The sequence below is a fragment of the Apodemus sylvaticus genome, chromosome 22 (genome assembly GCF_947179515.1).
Source record: "Apodemus sylvaticus chromosome 22, mApoSyl1.1, whole genome shotgun sequence".
In the NCBI taxonomy this organism is placed as follows: domain Eukaryota; kingdom Metazoa; phylum Chordata; class Mammalia; order Rodentia; family Muridae; genus Apodemus; species Apodemus sylvaticus.
In genome coordinates this window covers 48,976,509-48,992,934 of record NC_067493.1, presented here as the reverse complement: position 1 = coordinate 48,992,934, position 16,426 = coordinate 48,976,509, and the positions used below count along the sequence as shown (strand labels likewise).

At 56.5% G+C, this 16,426-nt stretch overlaps 1 protein-coding gene across 2 annotated transcripts in view; it reads left to right on the top strand.

Annotated features, from left to right (window-relative positions):
* Rbm19 (RNA binding motif protein 19) overlaps positions 1-16,426 on the top strand; it is an 80,987-nt gene that overhangs the window by 9,897 nt on the left and 54,664 nt on the right. The window contains exons 11-20 of one of the 2 annotated variants that reach the window (XM_052167761.1): positions 460-590; positions 2,380-2,498; positions 2,853-2,949; positions 4,040-4,150; positions 4,584-4,784; positions 5,465-5,585; positions 13,227-13,390; positions 13,547-13,607; positions 14,466-14,545; positions 16,219-16,274. In XM_052167761.1, the coding sequence (XP_052023721.1) occupies positions 460-590; positions 2,380-2,498; positions 2,853-2,949; positions 4,040-4,150; positions 4,584-4,784; positions 5,465-5,585; positions 13,227-13,390; positions 13,547-13,607; positions 14,466-14,545; positions 16,219-16,274 (1,141 nt within the window). Of the gene's footprint in view, positions 1-459; positions 591-2,379; positions 2,499-2,852; positions 2,950-4,039; positions 4,151-4,583; positions 4,785-5,464; positions 5,586-13,223; positions 13,391-13,546; positions 13,608-14,465; positions 14,546-16,218; positions 16,275-16,426 lie in introns of both variants that reach the window. The other variant, XM_052167760.1, reaches the window with a different exon arrangement.

The window sequence follows — 16,426 nt, the reverse complement described above, 5'->3', positions numbered from 1 at the left end:
GAACAGGATCCTGTCCTGTGTTTACAGTGGCAAGCACTGCCTCATTTGCAAGGTGATGTTGCCGCACTTACATGGCACTGCCTGTAGGGGGCACTCTTGGCCGCACTCCTTGTGTGTTAGCCTGGCTCACCCTACACCTGTCCTGTAAGCCAGGGATCTTGTGGCACTTTCTAGGTGAGAACACAGACCTGTGTTGATAAGTGATGTTCCCCAAGGGAAGGCCAGATGTGGAGCAGGTAGCAGAGTGAGTATACAGCCCGTACACTGAGGATCCTCTGAGGATTGCCTCACAGATGCCTTTAGCCTGGGCTGGTACACCAGCCAGCACTCACATGCTCTCCTGAGGGACCCAGCAGTCTGGGCTGCTCCACCAGTCCAGCCCATTGCCTGGCCAGGGCCCTGCACTTCTGTCACCCCATGCTCTGGCCCGCAACAGACTGACACTTCTGCCATCTCCAGGTCCCCTGTCAGAACTGCACTACCCCATTGACAGCCTGACCAAGAAGCCGAAGGGCTTTGCCTTCGTCACCTTCATGTTCCCCGAGCACGCCGTGAAGGCCTATGCTGAGGTAGACGGGCAGGTGTTCCAGGTAAGTTACCTCAGGCCTCAAGGAAGCGGGGGCAGACGTGAGTGTGTCTGTGCACTTCAGACCAGAAGGCCCTCAGTGGCCTGCCATGCTGGCACATAGTGTGAGCTTTTAGAGGGCGGGATTTCTAAAGGCAGTGGTCCTTGATAGCCATTGCTGTTTGGGGCAGCCTGGCACACATTGGGTCCTTACAGAGTATTTGTTGAATGAAACTGCTTTTCTGCCTTCTGAAACAGTTCCTTGGCAAAAGATGAAGCTGCAAGCCTTGCAGCCATGCTGTGCCCAGGCACTCAGGCAGGCTGGTCGCCCGTGGCAGCAGGCGGTGGGCACAGCACACGCACCGTCCCAGGCTGCCTGCTTGTCTTACTTGTTCACAGTTTATAGATGACATTGTTACCAGGCTAGGCCTGCACACACTGTGTAGACCTTCAGGTCTCTCACTGGAGGGACAGAAAAGGACAGGATGCGGGTTTGAGGGGCTGTGGGTTCTGTAGACAGTTTCCAAAACTGGAGAGATGGCTCAGCAGTTAGAGCACTTCCTGAGTTGGCCCGCAGCACTCACGAAGCAGGAGCAAATAGATTTCTGTGAGTTCAAAGTCAGCTTGGCTATGAATGGTTTCCCAGGCCAATAAGGGTTTGTCTCAAAAAGTAAATAAGAAAGGGACAAAAAAAATCAACATTTCCTGTGGGCTTGTAGGTCCTGTGCCCACTCAGCCACAGGGCACAGTCACTCCGGGAGGTGGAATATGGGAGTTGACCGCGCTTACCCTGTAGTGAAGGCCTGGGACACTACTCTGGGGGTGGGGAAGCAGTCTGAGGTGCAAGACAGACAGAGCTGGTTTGGGGGTCCTTAGGCCTGCGACGAGGCCAGGGCTCTTGGACATCGAGGCACTGCTGGATGCCTCGGAAGAGCTGAGAATGGAATCAGGCTCTCGGGCTAGATCTGGCTCGGGCCCAGGACAGGGCTGCGGGGAAATTCCAGCTGGTCCCATGGCGATAGTCCTTGCCTTGACGGTGGTGGTGGGCATGGCTGGGAGCACAGAGAGACCTTCTACCTGAGATTAGACTGAGGCTCTATAGGCGAAACCTTTCTCCATGGCTCCCCATGGCGGATCCGGATGAAAAGAGGCAGTCCACGGTTCTAAGGCATTTGTTGTCATGGCGGAAAGTGGATGAGTGAAACCTTACCTCACTTCTCAGGGTGGGCCCAAGGGTAAATACCTTTATAAAATTTATTTTGTAAATACCCAGTGTCTGGGAAGGAAAGCTTATTGGCTAAGCCTCCAGGCCTTAGGTGCCTCATTAAGATGGAGATCTGTCTTGAGCCTATGTGACCACAGGTCTTGTCCTCTACATGTGGAGGGGCTTGGGGCGTTGCCCTGTGTGACTGCTGGCCACAAATCTATGGTGGGGATGTAGCTAGTGACAGGGGCCTAGTGCCCAGGAATAGGCAAAGCACCTGCCATCCATTCAGGGTCTCTGGGGCTTTGAGCCTTAGCTCAACCAGGGACCAAGCTTCCTTTCACATCCCACAATTTCCTCACCTCCTCCAGCAAGGTCACATCTCTTCCAGCAAGGCCACACCTCCTAATCTTTTCCAGATAGTTCTACAAACTGGGGACCAAGCATTCCAATACGTGAGCCTCTGGGGTCGTTCTCATCTGAACTCCCCCAAACCACATGGGTCCCTCTGCTGTCCCCCTCCAGTCAGACATAGATCCAGAGCACTTGTGACCTGAGGTGGCATACTTGAGGGTAGAGCTGTGTCACATCCTCCCTCCACCCCCTCCAGGGCAGGATGCTCCACGTCCTCCCTTCCACCATCAAGAAAGAAGCCAGCCAGGATGCCAATGCCCCGGGATCCTCTTACAAGAAGAAGAAGGAAGCCATGGACAAAGCCACCAGCTCCAGGTCCTTGTCACCTCCACAGTGGCCGCTGAGCCCAGTGCCAGGGTCTGCTGCCCTCGACCCCACACTTCACGCCTCTTGTGCACCTCATCCATGACTTTTCCAGGCCTCAGTTTCCCCATTTGTGGGGTGAGGCGAGCAGACCAGGGTTTCCCCACTGCCTGCTCATGGTGCGGATGTCGGAGAGAGTGGGTGTGGAGTCCCTGCCTGGGCTGAGACCTGGGTTCCTGAGTCTGCAGGTCTCCAGGCCGCGAGTGCCTGGTCCACGGCAGGGAGCTGGAGGGAGGGGCTCGGGCTTCTGAGAAGGAATCTGCCTGGCAACCCCCACGTGACCTCTGTTCTGCCCCCACTCCTCAGCTCTCACAACTGGAACACGCTGTTTATGGGGCCAAATGCCGTGGCTGACGCCATTGCCCAGAAGTACAACGCCAGCAAGAGCCAAGTGTTTGACCACGTGAGTGAAGGGCCCCTCTCCCAGGGCACGCGTCTGGACCTGGGCAGCCGCTGAGTCACCCGGGGCCACACCTGGGCTGGGGACACGTGTGTCCCGTGGCGGTCGGCAGAGAATGCCCCTAGGTTTTACTCGCAGCTCCTCCCCTCCCTGGTCACTTACCCTTCTTTCTAGGCACAGGCTCGGCACTGTCCCTGGACACTGAACACACCACATGTGTGATAATGATTGTATTTCAGAGAAGCAGGGGGAAGCGGGCAGGGTTAATTTTCATGGCATAAGTCAGCATATCCAAAATAATGTGACTGGAATGTGTGCTCAACATGAAAACAACCTGAGCCATTGTTTCCTTTTTTTTTTTTTTTTTTTTTTTTTTTTTTTTTGAGACAGGGTTTCTCTGTATTCCCTGGCTGTCCTGGAACTCACTCTGTAGACCAGGCTGGCCACGAACTCAGAAATCCGCCTGCCTCTGCCTCCCAGAGTGCTGGGATTACAGGCGTGCACCACCACCGCCCGGCCCATTGTTTCCTTATTTGTTTGGCGCTGATGTGTATTTAACCCTTGGTGGGAGATTGAATGCAATGGGCCACATTTAGAGACACTGGCTACTGTTTTCAGCAGCCACTACCTGACCTAAGTTAAGGGGACAGGTTCTGTGGCTCAAATGTCAGCCATGCCCAGGATGGAAGGGTGACTTGCTCTTCGGTGCCCTCTACTGGAGAGAGACACAAAGGACAGGTCACAGCCCCACTGGGCTGCTCAGCAGGGTTACAGATGTGACTGTAGCCTGGCCTAACCCTGGAGAGGCTGGGGTAGGAACTGGCTCTGCTGAGGTGGGTGCATCGGAGGCCCATGCAGGCAATGAGCTGTAGGAAGAACGGCAGGCCCATCTCGCCCAGGAAAGCCAGGGGAGGGCATCAGAAGCCCTGGGGCAGGGCAGAGCTGGAAAGGGACCAAGCTCCCAGGTTTGTTCGCACATCCAGGAGTCTGCGTCCTGGGGACCGCCAGTGTGGGGAGTGATGGGTGTGAACACGGGCGTTTCCCCCTGAGCCAGCTCCTCACAGCACCTGGGCCTCTTCCCTTCCTCCCACAGGAGACCAAGGGCAGCGTGGCTGTGCGTGTGGCTCTGGGGGAGACCCAGCTGGTCCAGGAGGTTCGGAGCTTCCTTATCGACAATGGCGTCTGCCTGGACTCTTTCAGCCAGGTGAGTCCTGACTGCACAGTGAGTCCACAGTCAAGCAGAGCTGTGGCAGACTTCCCTGGGAGGCTGGAGAGATGGATCATGTGGGTGATGGGAGCCTGCGCCAAGAGGAAGCCTGCAGGGCTGGTCCCTCAGACTGTCCCCTGAGAGGATAGGGTGCACTCGGGGACAAAAGCCCCTGGCTCTTCCTTCCTCCCACACACAGGGGACAGGCCTGTGCTGGCAGGAAGGAGCCCGGGCATTGAGATGTAGCTTTTGTCCTTTAGAAGCCCGTGGGGCCACCTTGGGAGCTCCAGTCTGGGTTGTTGGAATGCCCCCCAAAATCCCCAAACCCAGCTCTGCTCTCCGAGCCTGTTTGCTAGGGGCCGCTCTACTGAGACTACCACCAGTGGCCAGCACTGAAGCCATGCTGAGTCACCCTCCTGTTGTCCCCCAGGCTGCAGCAGAGCGCAGTAAGACTGTGATCCTGGCTAAGAACCTCCCGGCAGGCACCACAGCGGCAGAGCTACAGGAGATCTTCAGCCGCTTTGGCAGCTTGGGCCGCGTGCTCCTGCCTGAAGGGGGCATCACCGCCATTGTGGAGTTCCTGGAGCCGCTGGAGGCCCGCAAGGCCTTCAGGCACCTGGCCTATTCCAAGGTATGGCACTGATCTTGGGGGCACCAGAGAGACCCCAAGAGCTAGAGTTGCCCCTAGGCTGTCATGGGCTCCGCACACAAGGCTCCGCCCACACAAGGCTCTCCCCCCTCCCCAACCCACCTTCCTTCTTGGAGCTTGCTGCCCTATGGTGGACATTACTTCTGTACCGGGGGCTGCCTCCTGACTTTTGATTAAAGAAAAGAAACTAGCAGATATGAGCTTCCCAGGCTGTTGTGACCAGGGGCCGCCAGCATGAGGCAGTCGGTTCTGGTCTCTCAGCTTGATTGTCAGTCCGGTCTCACCCAGTCACCTCTGCCCATCCCATTCCGTCTGCATCCCTCTCCGGACTTCTGCATTAAACTTACAGCCCAGCCAGACAGCACAGACTCACCCCAAGATTCGCCTCCTGTTACCAAGGTCACAGTCACATGCTGGGGCTCAAGGTCAAGACTGGACTGTGTCTTGGCGAGGCACCGTTCAGCTCAGCACAAGGAATTCCTGTCTGCCTGGGACTTGTGTGCTTCATGACCTGTGTCTTATGTTAGTGTCTCCAGGCTGTATGAAGGGCCCTGGGCCGGCTTCTCCTGGCTCTGTCATCTCTGGCCCTCTGTCAGGCAGCACTGAGTCTCTAGCTAGGTCTTGGATGGGGACCCACAGCCGTGGCACCATTGTTTCTGCAGTTCCACCATGTCCCCCTGTATCTGGAGTGGGCTCCAATTGGCGTCTTTGGTGCAGCCCCCCAGAAGAAAGATTCCCAGCCTGAGCAGCCTGCAGAGAAAGCCGAGGCAGAGCAGGATACTGGTGAGAGCAGAATCTGGGGGTCACCGTGCTGTGGGCAGCACTGGGAGGAGGGCGGGGGGTCAGAGGGGGGATACCAGAGGTTGGGGGAGACCGTCATTACGCTACTGTCCAGGTGTCCTTCATTCTGCCTGCAGATAGATTTCGTAGGCGTGTCAAGTGCCATTTAAAGAGTGGACCCTTGGGATTGAGTCACTAGAGGTGGCGGAGTTTTAATTTCTTGGCCGAAGGTTATAGAGACGGAATCTTTGAGTGTATTGCCTGGGATTTGAAAGAGGCTGTGGGAACCTTGTCTCCAGCCTCAGTAGTGGCTGCTGGAAAAGATAGGTGGTCCCTCTGTAGCAGCTCGGGTGTCACAGTGCCCCCTGGTGGTCAGGATAGGAAACAGCAGTGGTCCCCTTTAGCTGGTGCCTCACTGTGGGGAGGCGGAGGACCCATCTTTGGCATTAGGTACAGGACAACTCTCCCTCACCCAGGCTGGTGCTCAGGAGTGCCTGCCACTCTGAGAACCCGCAGCATCTGGGTAACATCCCAGGTGCAGCCTGGGCAGTGGAGCCAGCCAGCACGAGGACTTGTGAGCCGGCCTTGTGAGCCGGCCGTGGAGTAGGCGCTGTGGGGGGTCAGGTGCTGGGGGGATTTATTGTTTATTGTTTCAATTTGGTTTGACATTCTCCTGTAGTTCAGGGTGGTCTCAGGCTTCCCATTTAGCTGAGAATGAGTTTCAGGTCCTACTGCCTCCACCCCCAAGTGCTGAGACTCCAGGCTGGGGTTGCAGGTGTGTAGACCATAGCCCATTTCTGCGGTTTCTGTATATTCAAGTATACACACATAGGAATCTATTGCAGCAAGAAAAGCAAAGACAAGTACCGAGGTTGGCAGGCAGAAGGTTCAGCCCAGCCCCGGCTGAGTGATGTCTCTGCTCACCGACACCGAGGGTCGTTCAGAGGCCATAGGGGCGTCACTTCCCAATCTCTGCTCTTTGACCCTGATGCACTGTGGCTGTCACGCTCAGGTAGCTGGCTGGACCTTCTGGAACCCCTTCCTAGCATCTGTCGGGAGATGGCATGGTTCTCTCTCAGACCAGAGGTCCCCTCAAACCTGCTCATGATCTTATCCAGAGACGTTTCTTCTCATGCTCCTGCATGTGTTGATCATTAGTGTTGGGGTTTGGGACCTCGGGCTGTGGATGGTCTGCAAGTGCCACGTCTCCTGGGCTAGCTACCGCCCCCCCCACAACCCCCAGGCCTCCAGCTGCCTTTACAGTTGAGCCTGGGTGATACATTTTGGCATAAAAGCCAAAGCATGAAAATTAGCCAGGACCAAAGGGTTCTGAAGACACATCCCAGGGGCCCATGTCCTGGCTGGGCCGCAGTGTCAGGGCTGTGAGGCACAGGACCACCCACAGAGGTCTTGTGTGGCTGCTTCCCCGTCCTGACGCATCTCTCCCCTTTCACAGTGATGCTGGAGAACACCAGAGTCTGCACTTGATTTCTTTTTGTCTCTCTCTTGGCCAGGCTATCACTGCATCCCAGGTGCCTGGCTCCCCAGGATGCAGCCCTAGGCGGAGGGCAGGACCGCTGCATAGGCAGATGCCAAGGCAGCGAAGGACTGTGGGAAGGGTGTGCGTGACTCACCCCTCTATAGGGAGGACCTGGTGGATATGGTGGGGCTTGTGTCCTGAGCCTCTGGTACACATGAGGTTTGAGACGGGCTCTGAGGTTTTGTGGCCCCAACCAGTGGGTGGTCAGTGACACTGTGATGGGTGAAGGTGACTTTAGGTGGCTGAAGCTGGAGTCTGTAATCAGTGGGACCTTGAGTTACACCCACAGCAGTGGCACTGTGCAGGGGAGAGGTATGCACTGTCCAGTGCGGATGCCATCTTCTGCTCCTTGCCATGGCTGTGGGGGGAGCACCTCCCTTCTCTGAGCTCTGTTTCTGTATCTGTAACATGGGCGATGGCCACCAGGGTGCCCAAGGTTACTGTTGTCACCCACAGGCTGGGAACTAAGTGGCATCTCAGTACCCTGGAAGCCACATAGAGCTGTGTGTCAGCCCCCTGCACAGGCTGACTGGCTCCATCCACACAGCCTGCTCCTCCCCAGCACTTCCGGCTGGCCATGTGGGGGCGCAGGTGGAACAGCTGAGGGGGGCTGGGTAGTATTCTGGTGGCCTTGGGTGCAGACATTTCTCTGGAGCTAGAGAGTTTTCCTGACACTGGTGTCCGGGTTTTGGGGTGGTACCCTATCACTTGTTCTCCCCCACCAAGCCCAGACCCTGAGGGGTTGCTTTCCAGGGCCACAGCCTGTGAACACCCCAAGGCAGCCTTAGACCTGGGAGGTGGACCGGGACACTGTCCCTGGTTGGACCCTGCCCAGATGCTGGGCCCACACCATCCCTCTGCCCCTTCCCAAAGCCACCTTGTCTCCTGTGGCTTTTCTCATCCTGTCTGACTACATAGGCCCCTGCCCAAATGTCATCCCGTGCCCCCTCAACCCTGTCCTGAGTGTCATCCTGTGCCTCCTCACCCCTGCTCAGAAGGTCACCCCATGCCCTCTCACCCCTGCCCAGTGTCATCCTGTGCCCTCTCACCCGTGCCCTGAGTGTCATCCTGTGCTCTCTCACCCCTACCCAGTGTCATCCTGTGCCCCCTCACCCCTGCCCTGAGTGTCATCCTGTGCCCCCTCATCCCTGTCCCGAGTGTCATCCTGTGCCTCCTCACCCCTGTCCTGAGTGTCATTCTGGGCCCCCTCACCCCTGCTGAGAAGGTCACCCCATGCCCCCTTACCCCTGCCCAGTGTCATCCTGTGCCCCCTCACCGCTGCCTGGAATGTCGTGCCATGCCCCCTCACCTCTGCCTGGAGTGTCGTCCCGTGCCCCCTCACCTCTGTCTGGAGTGTCGTCCCGTGCCCCCTCACCTCTGTCTGGAGTGTCGTCCCGTGCCCCCTCACCTCTGTCTGGAGTGTCGTCCCGTTCCCCCTCACCTCTGTCTGGAGTGTCGTCCCGTGCCCCCTCACCTCTGCCTGGAGTGTCGTCCCGTGCCCCCTCACCTCTGTCTGGAGTGTCGTCCCGTGCCCCCTCACCTCTGCCTGGAGTGTCGTCCCGTGCCCCCTCACCCTGCCCTGCACATTGTTCCCGAGGTGCTGCCAGCTCTGCCATCCCTGTAGGGTGAGGACCTAGAGTGCTGGGGACCCAGAATAGGATTTCATAGGCAAGGAGGGGGATGGGCGGGCTTTTCTGCAGCTCGTGCTGTTCCCTGCATGGGTCCCGAGGGACAGGAACAGCGTGTTTTATCTCCCCACAACCAAGACCCTCACCTCCAGATAAAGGGCTGCTAGTCAGGGGAGGTCCCGCCAAGCTGCTTGCCGCTGATAACAGCCTGTCGCTGTGGGCCTCCCAGGAGCTCCAGCGGGGAGGGGCAGGGGAATCCTGCAGCCCGCTTCTAATGACGCCCCCTGTGGCCACCCGTGGCTGGCTGTCCTTGTGCTGACTGAGGTGGAATAGTTTCTCCCTGCCCCTCCGGGCCCTGCAGCCCACCTTACGTCTAGCGCCTCACCCCATCCGGCGCCCTCGCCCAGCCCTCGCCATCTCTTCCCCCTCCCCCTCTCTGGTTCTTCTCGCTTTTCTTGTCATCCATTTGGATTTCATGGTACCCAGGGTTTTGTTTTTGTCTCTCCTTTGTCTCCCCACTTGGGGCTAAGCAGAATCATCTTTTTAAAAAGACCTTGTCTTCATCACCCTGGCACTGAGCCACCTCCAGCCTCCCTTGGGCCCAGACACAGGCCACAGCAGGGCTGGTGACGAGGTTTAAGGTGGGACCAGGTCCCCTGGATGTGTGGTGCAGGCAGGCCTTCTCAGAGCCCCAGGCAGAGGAGGCGGGGCCATCGCTCCCTGCCCTGTGCATCTTTGCCCCTAGAATTAGGGGTTCACCGCTTTTCCTCCCAGGAGGGCCCACCGAGCAATCTGCGGCGTGCACAGGGGGTGACGGTGCAGTCCTCTGGGATGCCTGTGGCAGGCGGGCTCCCTGGTCCCTTCTTGGTCTGTCTCAGAACCTTATGGATGCCCCTTCTAGATGGTGAGGAAGAGGGACGGACGCCTGGAGCTGTGCGCTCACACGAGGGCAGTGCGCATGTGTGACTCAGGGTGCTCAGCCCAAGGTCTGAGCTCGAACTGTGACTCCATAGCTACTCAGAAACACTGCAAGCGCGGTTGCCAGGCCTGTGTTGCAGGCACAGGCTGAGTGTGACAGACTCATTCCCGCTGGTGTTTTTGGAATGGACATGACTGTCCCAGGCCCAGCTCCACACATGGTGAGCTCCCCTCCTATTGGAGACACACAGACCAGAGCTAGTGAGGAAAGTGGGGCCGGGGCTCTGTGAAGAAGCAACCAGAGGAAAGTAATGAGTCCTCTGTAGCAGTCCGGCAGGAAGCACCCTCGGGGAATGCTTGGGAATGCTTGTGCCGTGGCCTCACGGGATCCAGAAGAAGCAGAATGAGCAGGAGCAGCATGTGCAAAGGTCCTGTGGCAGATGCTGGTTGGGCAGGTCTGGTGGTCAGTAAAGAGGCCGGAGCAGTTGCTGTGAGCTAAGCAGAGAGAAGCCAGGGATGAGGTGTGAGAAAGCTGACAAGCTAGGTGGGGGGCCAGCAAGAAGGTCACTTGGTCAGTTGGTGGCCAGTGACAATATCCAACCCTGTGGATAAGGTCATGGGCACATGTACTTCAGAACAGTTCATGCTGGGTACAGGAGTGTGTACTGTGCCTGTGTGTATACGGATGCCTGCGTGTGTACTGTGCATGTGTGTATGTGGATGCACACGTGTGTACTCTGTATGAGTGTATGCCTATGCATGCAGCAGTGCATCATGCCTGTGCCCTGTTGGTCTCATTCAGCACGACCATCTCAGGGTTCCATTGCTGTGAAGAGACACCCTGACCACGCCAACTCACAGAAAGGAAAGCAGTTCACAGGGGCGGACTTACGGGTTCAGAGGTTTAGCTCGTTACTGTCATGGGAAGCATGGCAGTGCAGGCACACATGTTGTTAGAGAGGGAACTGTGAGTTCTAGAGAGTTCTACATCTTGATCCTCAGGCAACAGTAGCCTACAAGTCACATTGGGTGTGGCTTAAGTAGGTGAGACTTCCCAGTCCACCCCCGCAGTGACACACTTCTTCCAACACGGCCATACCTCCTAATAGTGCCATGCCCCGTGGCCTATGGGGTCATTTTCTTTCAAACTACCCCCACTGTACTTTAAATGGGGTGCTGACCATGCCCCCCCCCGTTCCCCCACCTCCCTCCCAGGTGTCCATGCGTCCAGGGTCCAGGATGAGGGTAGGGAGGCGGGAAGGCCTGCGTGGGCTGTGCCCTGCGTTTCCTATGGAGAGGGGTGTGGGTTGCTCACTGGAGCTGCTCTTGCCAGGCCAGCTGTACATCTAGAACTAGGTGCCAGCCATTCTCAGAAGTCCCCACCTCCTGAGGCTGGGGCTAGGAGCAGCTGCTGCTCGGGAGGGACCTGCCCATCCTGGATACTGTCTAGAACATTTCTCGGCTCAGCAAGTTGCTAAGGCAGCGTTACCTCCCCGTGACCATCTGAACATGCCCTATGAGACACAGCTCAGGGCCGAGTCCTAGGTGTACATGCCAGGGGCTGTCAGGCTCCTGTCCCCTGGCTGCTGCTGACTGGGGACAGCAGGAGGGCAGGGTCAGTACTGTGGTACAGACCAGGCAGGGTCAGTACTGTGGTGCAGATCAGGGCAGGGTCAGTACTGTGGTACAGACCAGGCAGAGTCAGTACTGTGGTACAGACCAGGCAGGGTCAGTACTGTGGTACAGACCAGGCAGGGTCAGTACTGTGGTACAGACCAGGCAGAGTCAGTACTGTGGTACAGACCAGGCAGGATCAGTACTGTGGTACAGACCAGGCAGGGTCAGTACTGTGGTACAGACCAGGCAGAGTCAGTACTGTGGTGCAGACCAGGGCAGGGTCAGTACTGTGGTACAGACCAGGCAGGGTCAGTACTGTGGTACAGACCAGGCAGGGTCAGTACTGTGGTACAGACCAGGGCAGGGTCAGTACTGTGGTGCAGACCAGGGCAGGGTCAGTACTGTGGTACAGACCAGGGCAGGGTCAGTACTGTGATGCAGACCAGGCAGGGTCAGTACTGTGGTGCAGACCAGGGCAGGGTCAGTACTGTGGTGCAGACCAGGGCAGGGTCAGTACTGTGGTACAGACCAGGGCAGGGTCAGTACTGTGGTACAGACCAGGGCAGGGTCAGTACTGTGGTACAGACCAGGGCAGGGTCAGTACTGTGGTACAGACCAGGGCATGGAGCACGGGACTAGCATGGCTGAAAGCCAAGTGCTCCTACAACTTAAGTTGAAAGAAATGATAAACTAACTTTTTAAAAACGCCTACATTTTCCTCCTCTTGAAAAGTCCACCTTTCTGACCACGCTGAGGTGACCTCTCCAAGTGTTAGACATTGAGCAGTATCAAGAAGGGACCCCACCCACTCCCCACCAGCCATCACCTTCCCTACTGTGTGCATTGAAAATGTCTTTCCTGGTCCTGACGACTCCTGACACCAACCTGACACACCCTGAGATTTAGGGTTCAGGTGCAGAAGGCTCCAGAATGTTCTGGAGCCCAATGTTGTGTGATGTGGTCCCTCATTGAGGTCGTGCACATGCATCAGAGATGTCACCAGCCTCCATTGTCTGAGGCACTCTGGGCCAGGCCCACACAGAGCTGAGGGTGCAGCCGTAACACCCCCCCCCCCCCCCCCCCGTGTCAGGTGACAGTGTCACTATGTCACCTCCATTGAGCTTGCCGGGTGGGTTTGTGGGGCTGACAGTTATAGCAGGCCATGAGTGAGGCTTTCAGAAGAAGGCTGGGGAGATGGGCAGAGCTGAGCACCAGGAAGTCCCGCCCACCCACACACGCTGGACTGAGGGCAAAGACCAGCAGCTGTCAGCTGGCCCGTGCGACCTGTCCGGTGTTGCTTTGCCCTAGCTCACGTTTCTGACAACAGTGCATCCCTTGGGCAGGGCTATTGAAAATGATCTGTTTTCAAATGGGCCCCACCCCCATTTTACAATTTTGAGAGATTTCAAATTAGATTTTAGTTTGAAAGTTCTTCAAGTACCTGGGGGTGGGGAGTGTTTGTGATTTTGAGGAAAATAACATTTTGCTTAGGTTCATGGTTAAAGACAGTGAATAGTTGATGTGGTAATTTAGGTTAAAGTTAAGTCAGTGTGGTCAGGCCTGCTGAACACTCACGGTTCTGGTCTGTGTTCAGTATTCTATCCTCTCTTGAATGGGGCCTGCAGCAGGGCATCCGTGCCTGCCTGCCTGCCTGCCTGCCTGCCTTACACCTCCCTCTCCCTCTCTCTCCCCTCCTCCCCCCTCCCTCTCCCTCTCCCTCCTTCCCTCCCTGACTCCACCTCTCTCATTCCATCTCTCCCGCTCCCCTTCTCCCTTTCTCTCCCCTCCTCCCCCTCTCTTTCCCTCTTTCTTTCTCCTGCTGAGGCCCAACAGCATCTCAGGACCCCTTTAATCTAGCAAGTTTTGTGCTTGAAGTCCTGAGATGTCTGTGAGTTTGCAATATCACCGTGTAACACACTGGTTTCTTTGTCGACCGAGAAGGTGAAAAGGCTTCAGTGGAAGGAGCAGAAGCCTCCGCAGGGAAAATGGAAGAGGAGGAGGAAGAGGAGGAAGAGGAGGAGGAGGAGGAGGAAGAGAGCATCCCAGGGTGCACGTTGTTCATTAAGAACCTTAACTTCAGCACCACAGAGGAGACCCTGAAGGAAGTGAGTTTGGGGAACAGAGGGATGGGACCCCTCAGTCTGCGGCCTCCTGGCAGCATCGCATCTGCCCCCTTGTTCACCTCGGGGCCAGGTTCATGTAAGGGACCGGCTGTGGCTGCTCTAGAAGGCAGCTTGGTGACAGGGGCCTGTCTTTTGCAGGTGTTTTCCAAAGCAGGAGCTATAAAGGGCTGCACCATCTCCAAGAAGAAGAATAAAGCAGGTATTTATCCCCAGGACCCCGTGGGAGCGCTTCCTGAAGGAGTGAGTGTGTGAGGGAGGGGTCGGGACCCCACCATGGCATCTCCAGCTCATCTCCGGTTTCCAGGTGTCACCCTCCTTTATGGTGGTCCCTGGCCTGCCGCAGGCCTCCTGCTCTTCTGCAGACCCATCTGACACATCGGGCTCTTCCCTCTAGAATGTTCTCTAGTAGTGAGCCACTTTAAAACAGTTCCGTGGGGCAGCAGTCTGGAGCTGAAGCCTCTGCCTCGTCCCTTTATCTCTGTGTTCTGGAACTTACCCAGGTGTGCCAAGAAATGGCTGACCTTGGGCTTTCCATCCTGTTTCCCAAGGGAAATACCCAGAAGACTAAGTTCTAGAACATTCTACTGACTCATTAATCTTGTGCCTCCCTGGGCACCTAGACCTCATGTCTTTCCTTGGCCCCAGGAATTCTCCTGAGTCCTGGCCGACCTCCTGGTTTCCTGCACGGGGTGGGCAGGGCCATCCCATCCAGAGTCTCCTTCGGTTAGGCAGGATTGTGGACATAGCAGGGGCCTGGCCCAGCGTGCTCCTGACTGGTGATGGACAGCCATGGTGCCTTCTGGGTGTCCGTCAGGCAGGTCCCAGGAGCCTGCTGGTGTAGCCATGACCACCCTGTTAATCCCTCTGAAGGGCAGAATCTGATTAGGAGGTGAGCTGGTCCTAGGTCTCTTAGCATGAGCTAAGCCTTGGCTTGAAGGAAGAGGCTATGACAAGAGGGATAAGTGGAGCTCCATCTGTGGAGTCTTCCCGAGTGGTCCACTCTGGTGCTGGGCCCCACCCCGCCCCACCCCCCTCACTCTCTCTCTCTTTCCCTCAGGAATGCTACTCTCAATGGGGTTTGGGTTCGTTGAATACAAGAAGCCAGAACAGGCCCAGAAAGCCCTCAAGCAGCTCCAGGTAAGACGGGGGTTCTGGGTCACCATGGTGAGACTAGGGCCCAAGAAAGACCAAGAAAGAGTAAGGGCCTCTCTCACCCTCCCTGGTCACTTTGACTCTTCCGTTCCTTTACCATGGATCCAAGCATGCTCGCTCTGTTTCGCAGGCTCTTTATGGGGCGTTCTAACCCACCTGAGCCACACGTAAGCTAGGCTCTGACTGCAGTCCCTAGATACAAAGCTGGTGCATTAGCAAAACGACCCCAGGAAATCCCTCAGATATCCCAGGAAATACAGCGACTGGGGCTGTATACACACACAAGCCTGTCTGTCTACCGGACATTCTGTCAGACCATGACTGAACCAGAGGCTCTCGCTTCTCCATCTGCTGGGAAAGCCAGGGCTTCAGACCTGGACAAATGGGTAAGAGCTCAGTCACAGGAGCTCCGTGGAAGTCACGCCCCCTCCAGGGGTACTTGCAGAAAACAAGTACCTGTCTTGACAGAAGTCACCTGCTCAGCGCTCTGGGAGGGAGCAGCTTGGAGGTGGGGATGGCAAGTGCAGGGGCCTCTGGCAGGCTCTCTGAGGCAGGGGTGAGCTTTGTATGTTTGAGAGGCAGAGCGAAGAGCGTGATGAGCAGGATGGAGACAGAGGAAGGAGGTGTAGACGCCCAGCCCTAAGACAGAGGAAGGAGGTGTAGAGCCCCGGACCGAGCCCTAAGTCCTTTGGAGGGCTAGCACCGGGCCTGAAGGCAGAGGAAGACCGAGCTCTGACTGGAGTTTTAGGACAGTTTCCTGAGCTACTGTGGGGAGCATGGATAGTCTGGGGGTAACTGGGGAACCCTTGCATCCCATCACAAGACATCACCCTAGCTTAGGCCAAGGAACAAGTTGGGAGAGGGGCTAAGGGAAAGAGACAGATTGTGGTCCTCAACAGCAAGAATGGGACTGTGGCAGCCATAGAGAGACCTGAACCATGCTTAGAAAACAGCCACAAGGCCAGTACTGGGGAGAACCTCTAAGTTCCGGACCAGCCTGGTCTACATAGCAGGTCTTCAGCTAGCCTGATCTATATAGCAGGCCCTGCATCAAGAAAAATAAAGGTAGAGCTCTCTGCATTGACCATCATCAGGCCACACAAGGCCGAGGACACAGCTCAGCGTGGGCCCTGTGAGGTTTCAGCTTTCGCTTACCAGAAATCACACTATGCTCCCGGACCCTGTGTCTTCATTTGACTCAAATTCAACTCTGAAATTTGTGGTTCATATTTTCTCTTTAGCGATTCTCAAGAGTTGGTAGCGTGGAATTTGCATGCGTGCCATGTGCTCTCCTATGCAGGAACGTGTGTGCTCATCACTGCCGGGGATCACATGTCCAAAGCCGCACACGCTGTATTTCTGGGGATAGCGGAGGGATTTCCAGGGGTCATTTTGCTAGTGCAGCAGCTTTGCAGTTGGGGACTGCAGTTACTGCCTAGCTTACGTGTGTGTGTGTGTGTGTGTGTGTGTGTGTGTGTGTGTGTGTGTGTGTGTGTGTAGGGGGTATCAGCCACCTGCTGCATGGCTCGGGACAGCTTTCGTGTTAAAGCCATCTCTGTCCTTGGTTCCCACCAGCCCCTCTGTCTGGGACAGGCTGGGTGGGTGCTGGAGAAGGCAAGAGTGGGTTAGTGACCAGGCCTGGTCATTCTGTGTTCTAGGGTCACGTTGTGGACGGCCACAAGCTGGAAGTGCGGATCTCTGAACGGGCCACCAAGTGAGTCCTCAGATGTCTCCTCTGTCCTTGGTGGGTGGTGACTCTCTCTGTCTGACCTTGGTGCTGATTGTTCTGTGTCCCCTGGTTCTTAAATGCCCCCCACACACACATACACACCCCAATTCCTCAGCCACTTGGGGTTCCTCCCAATT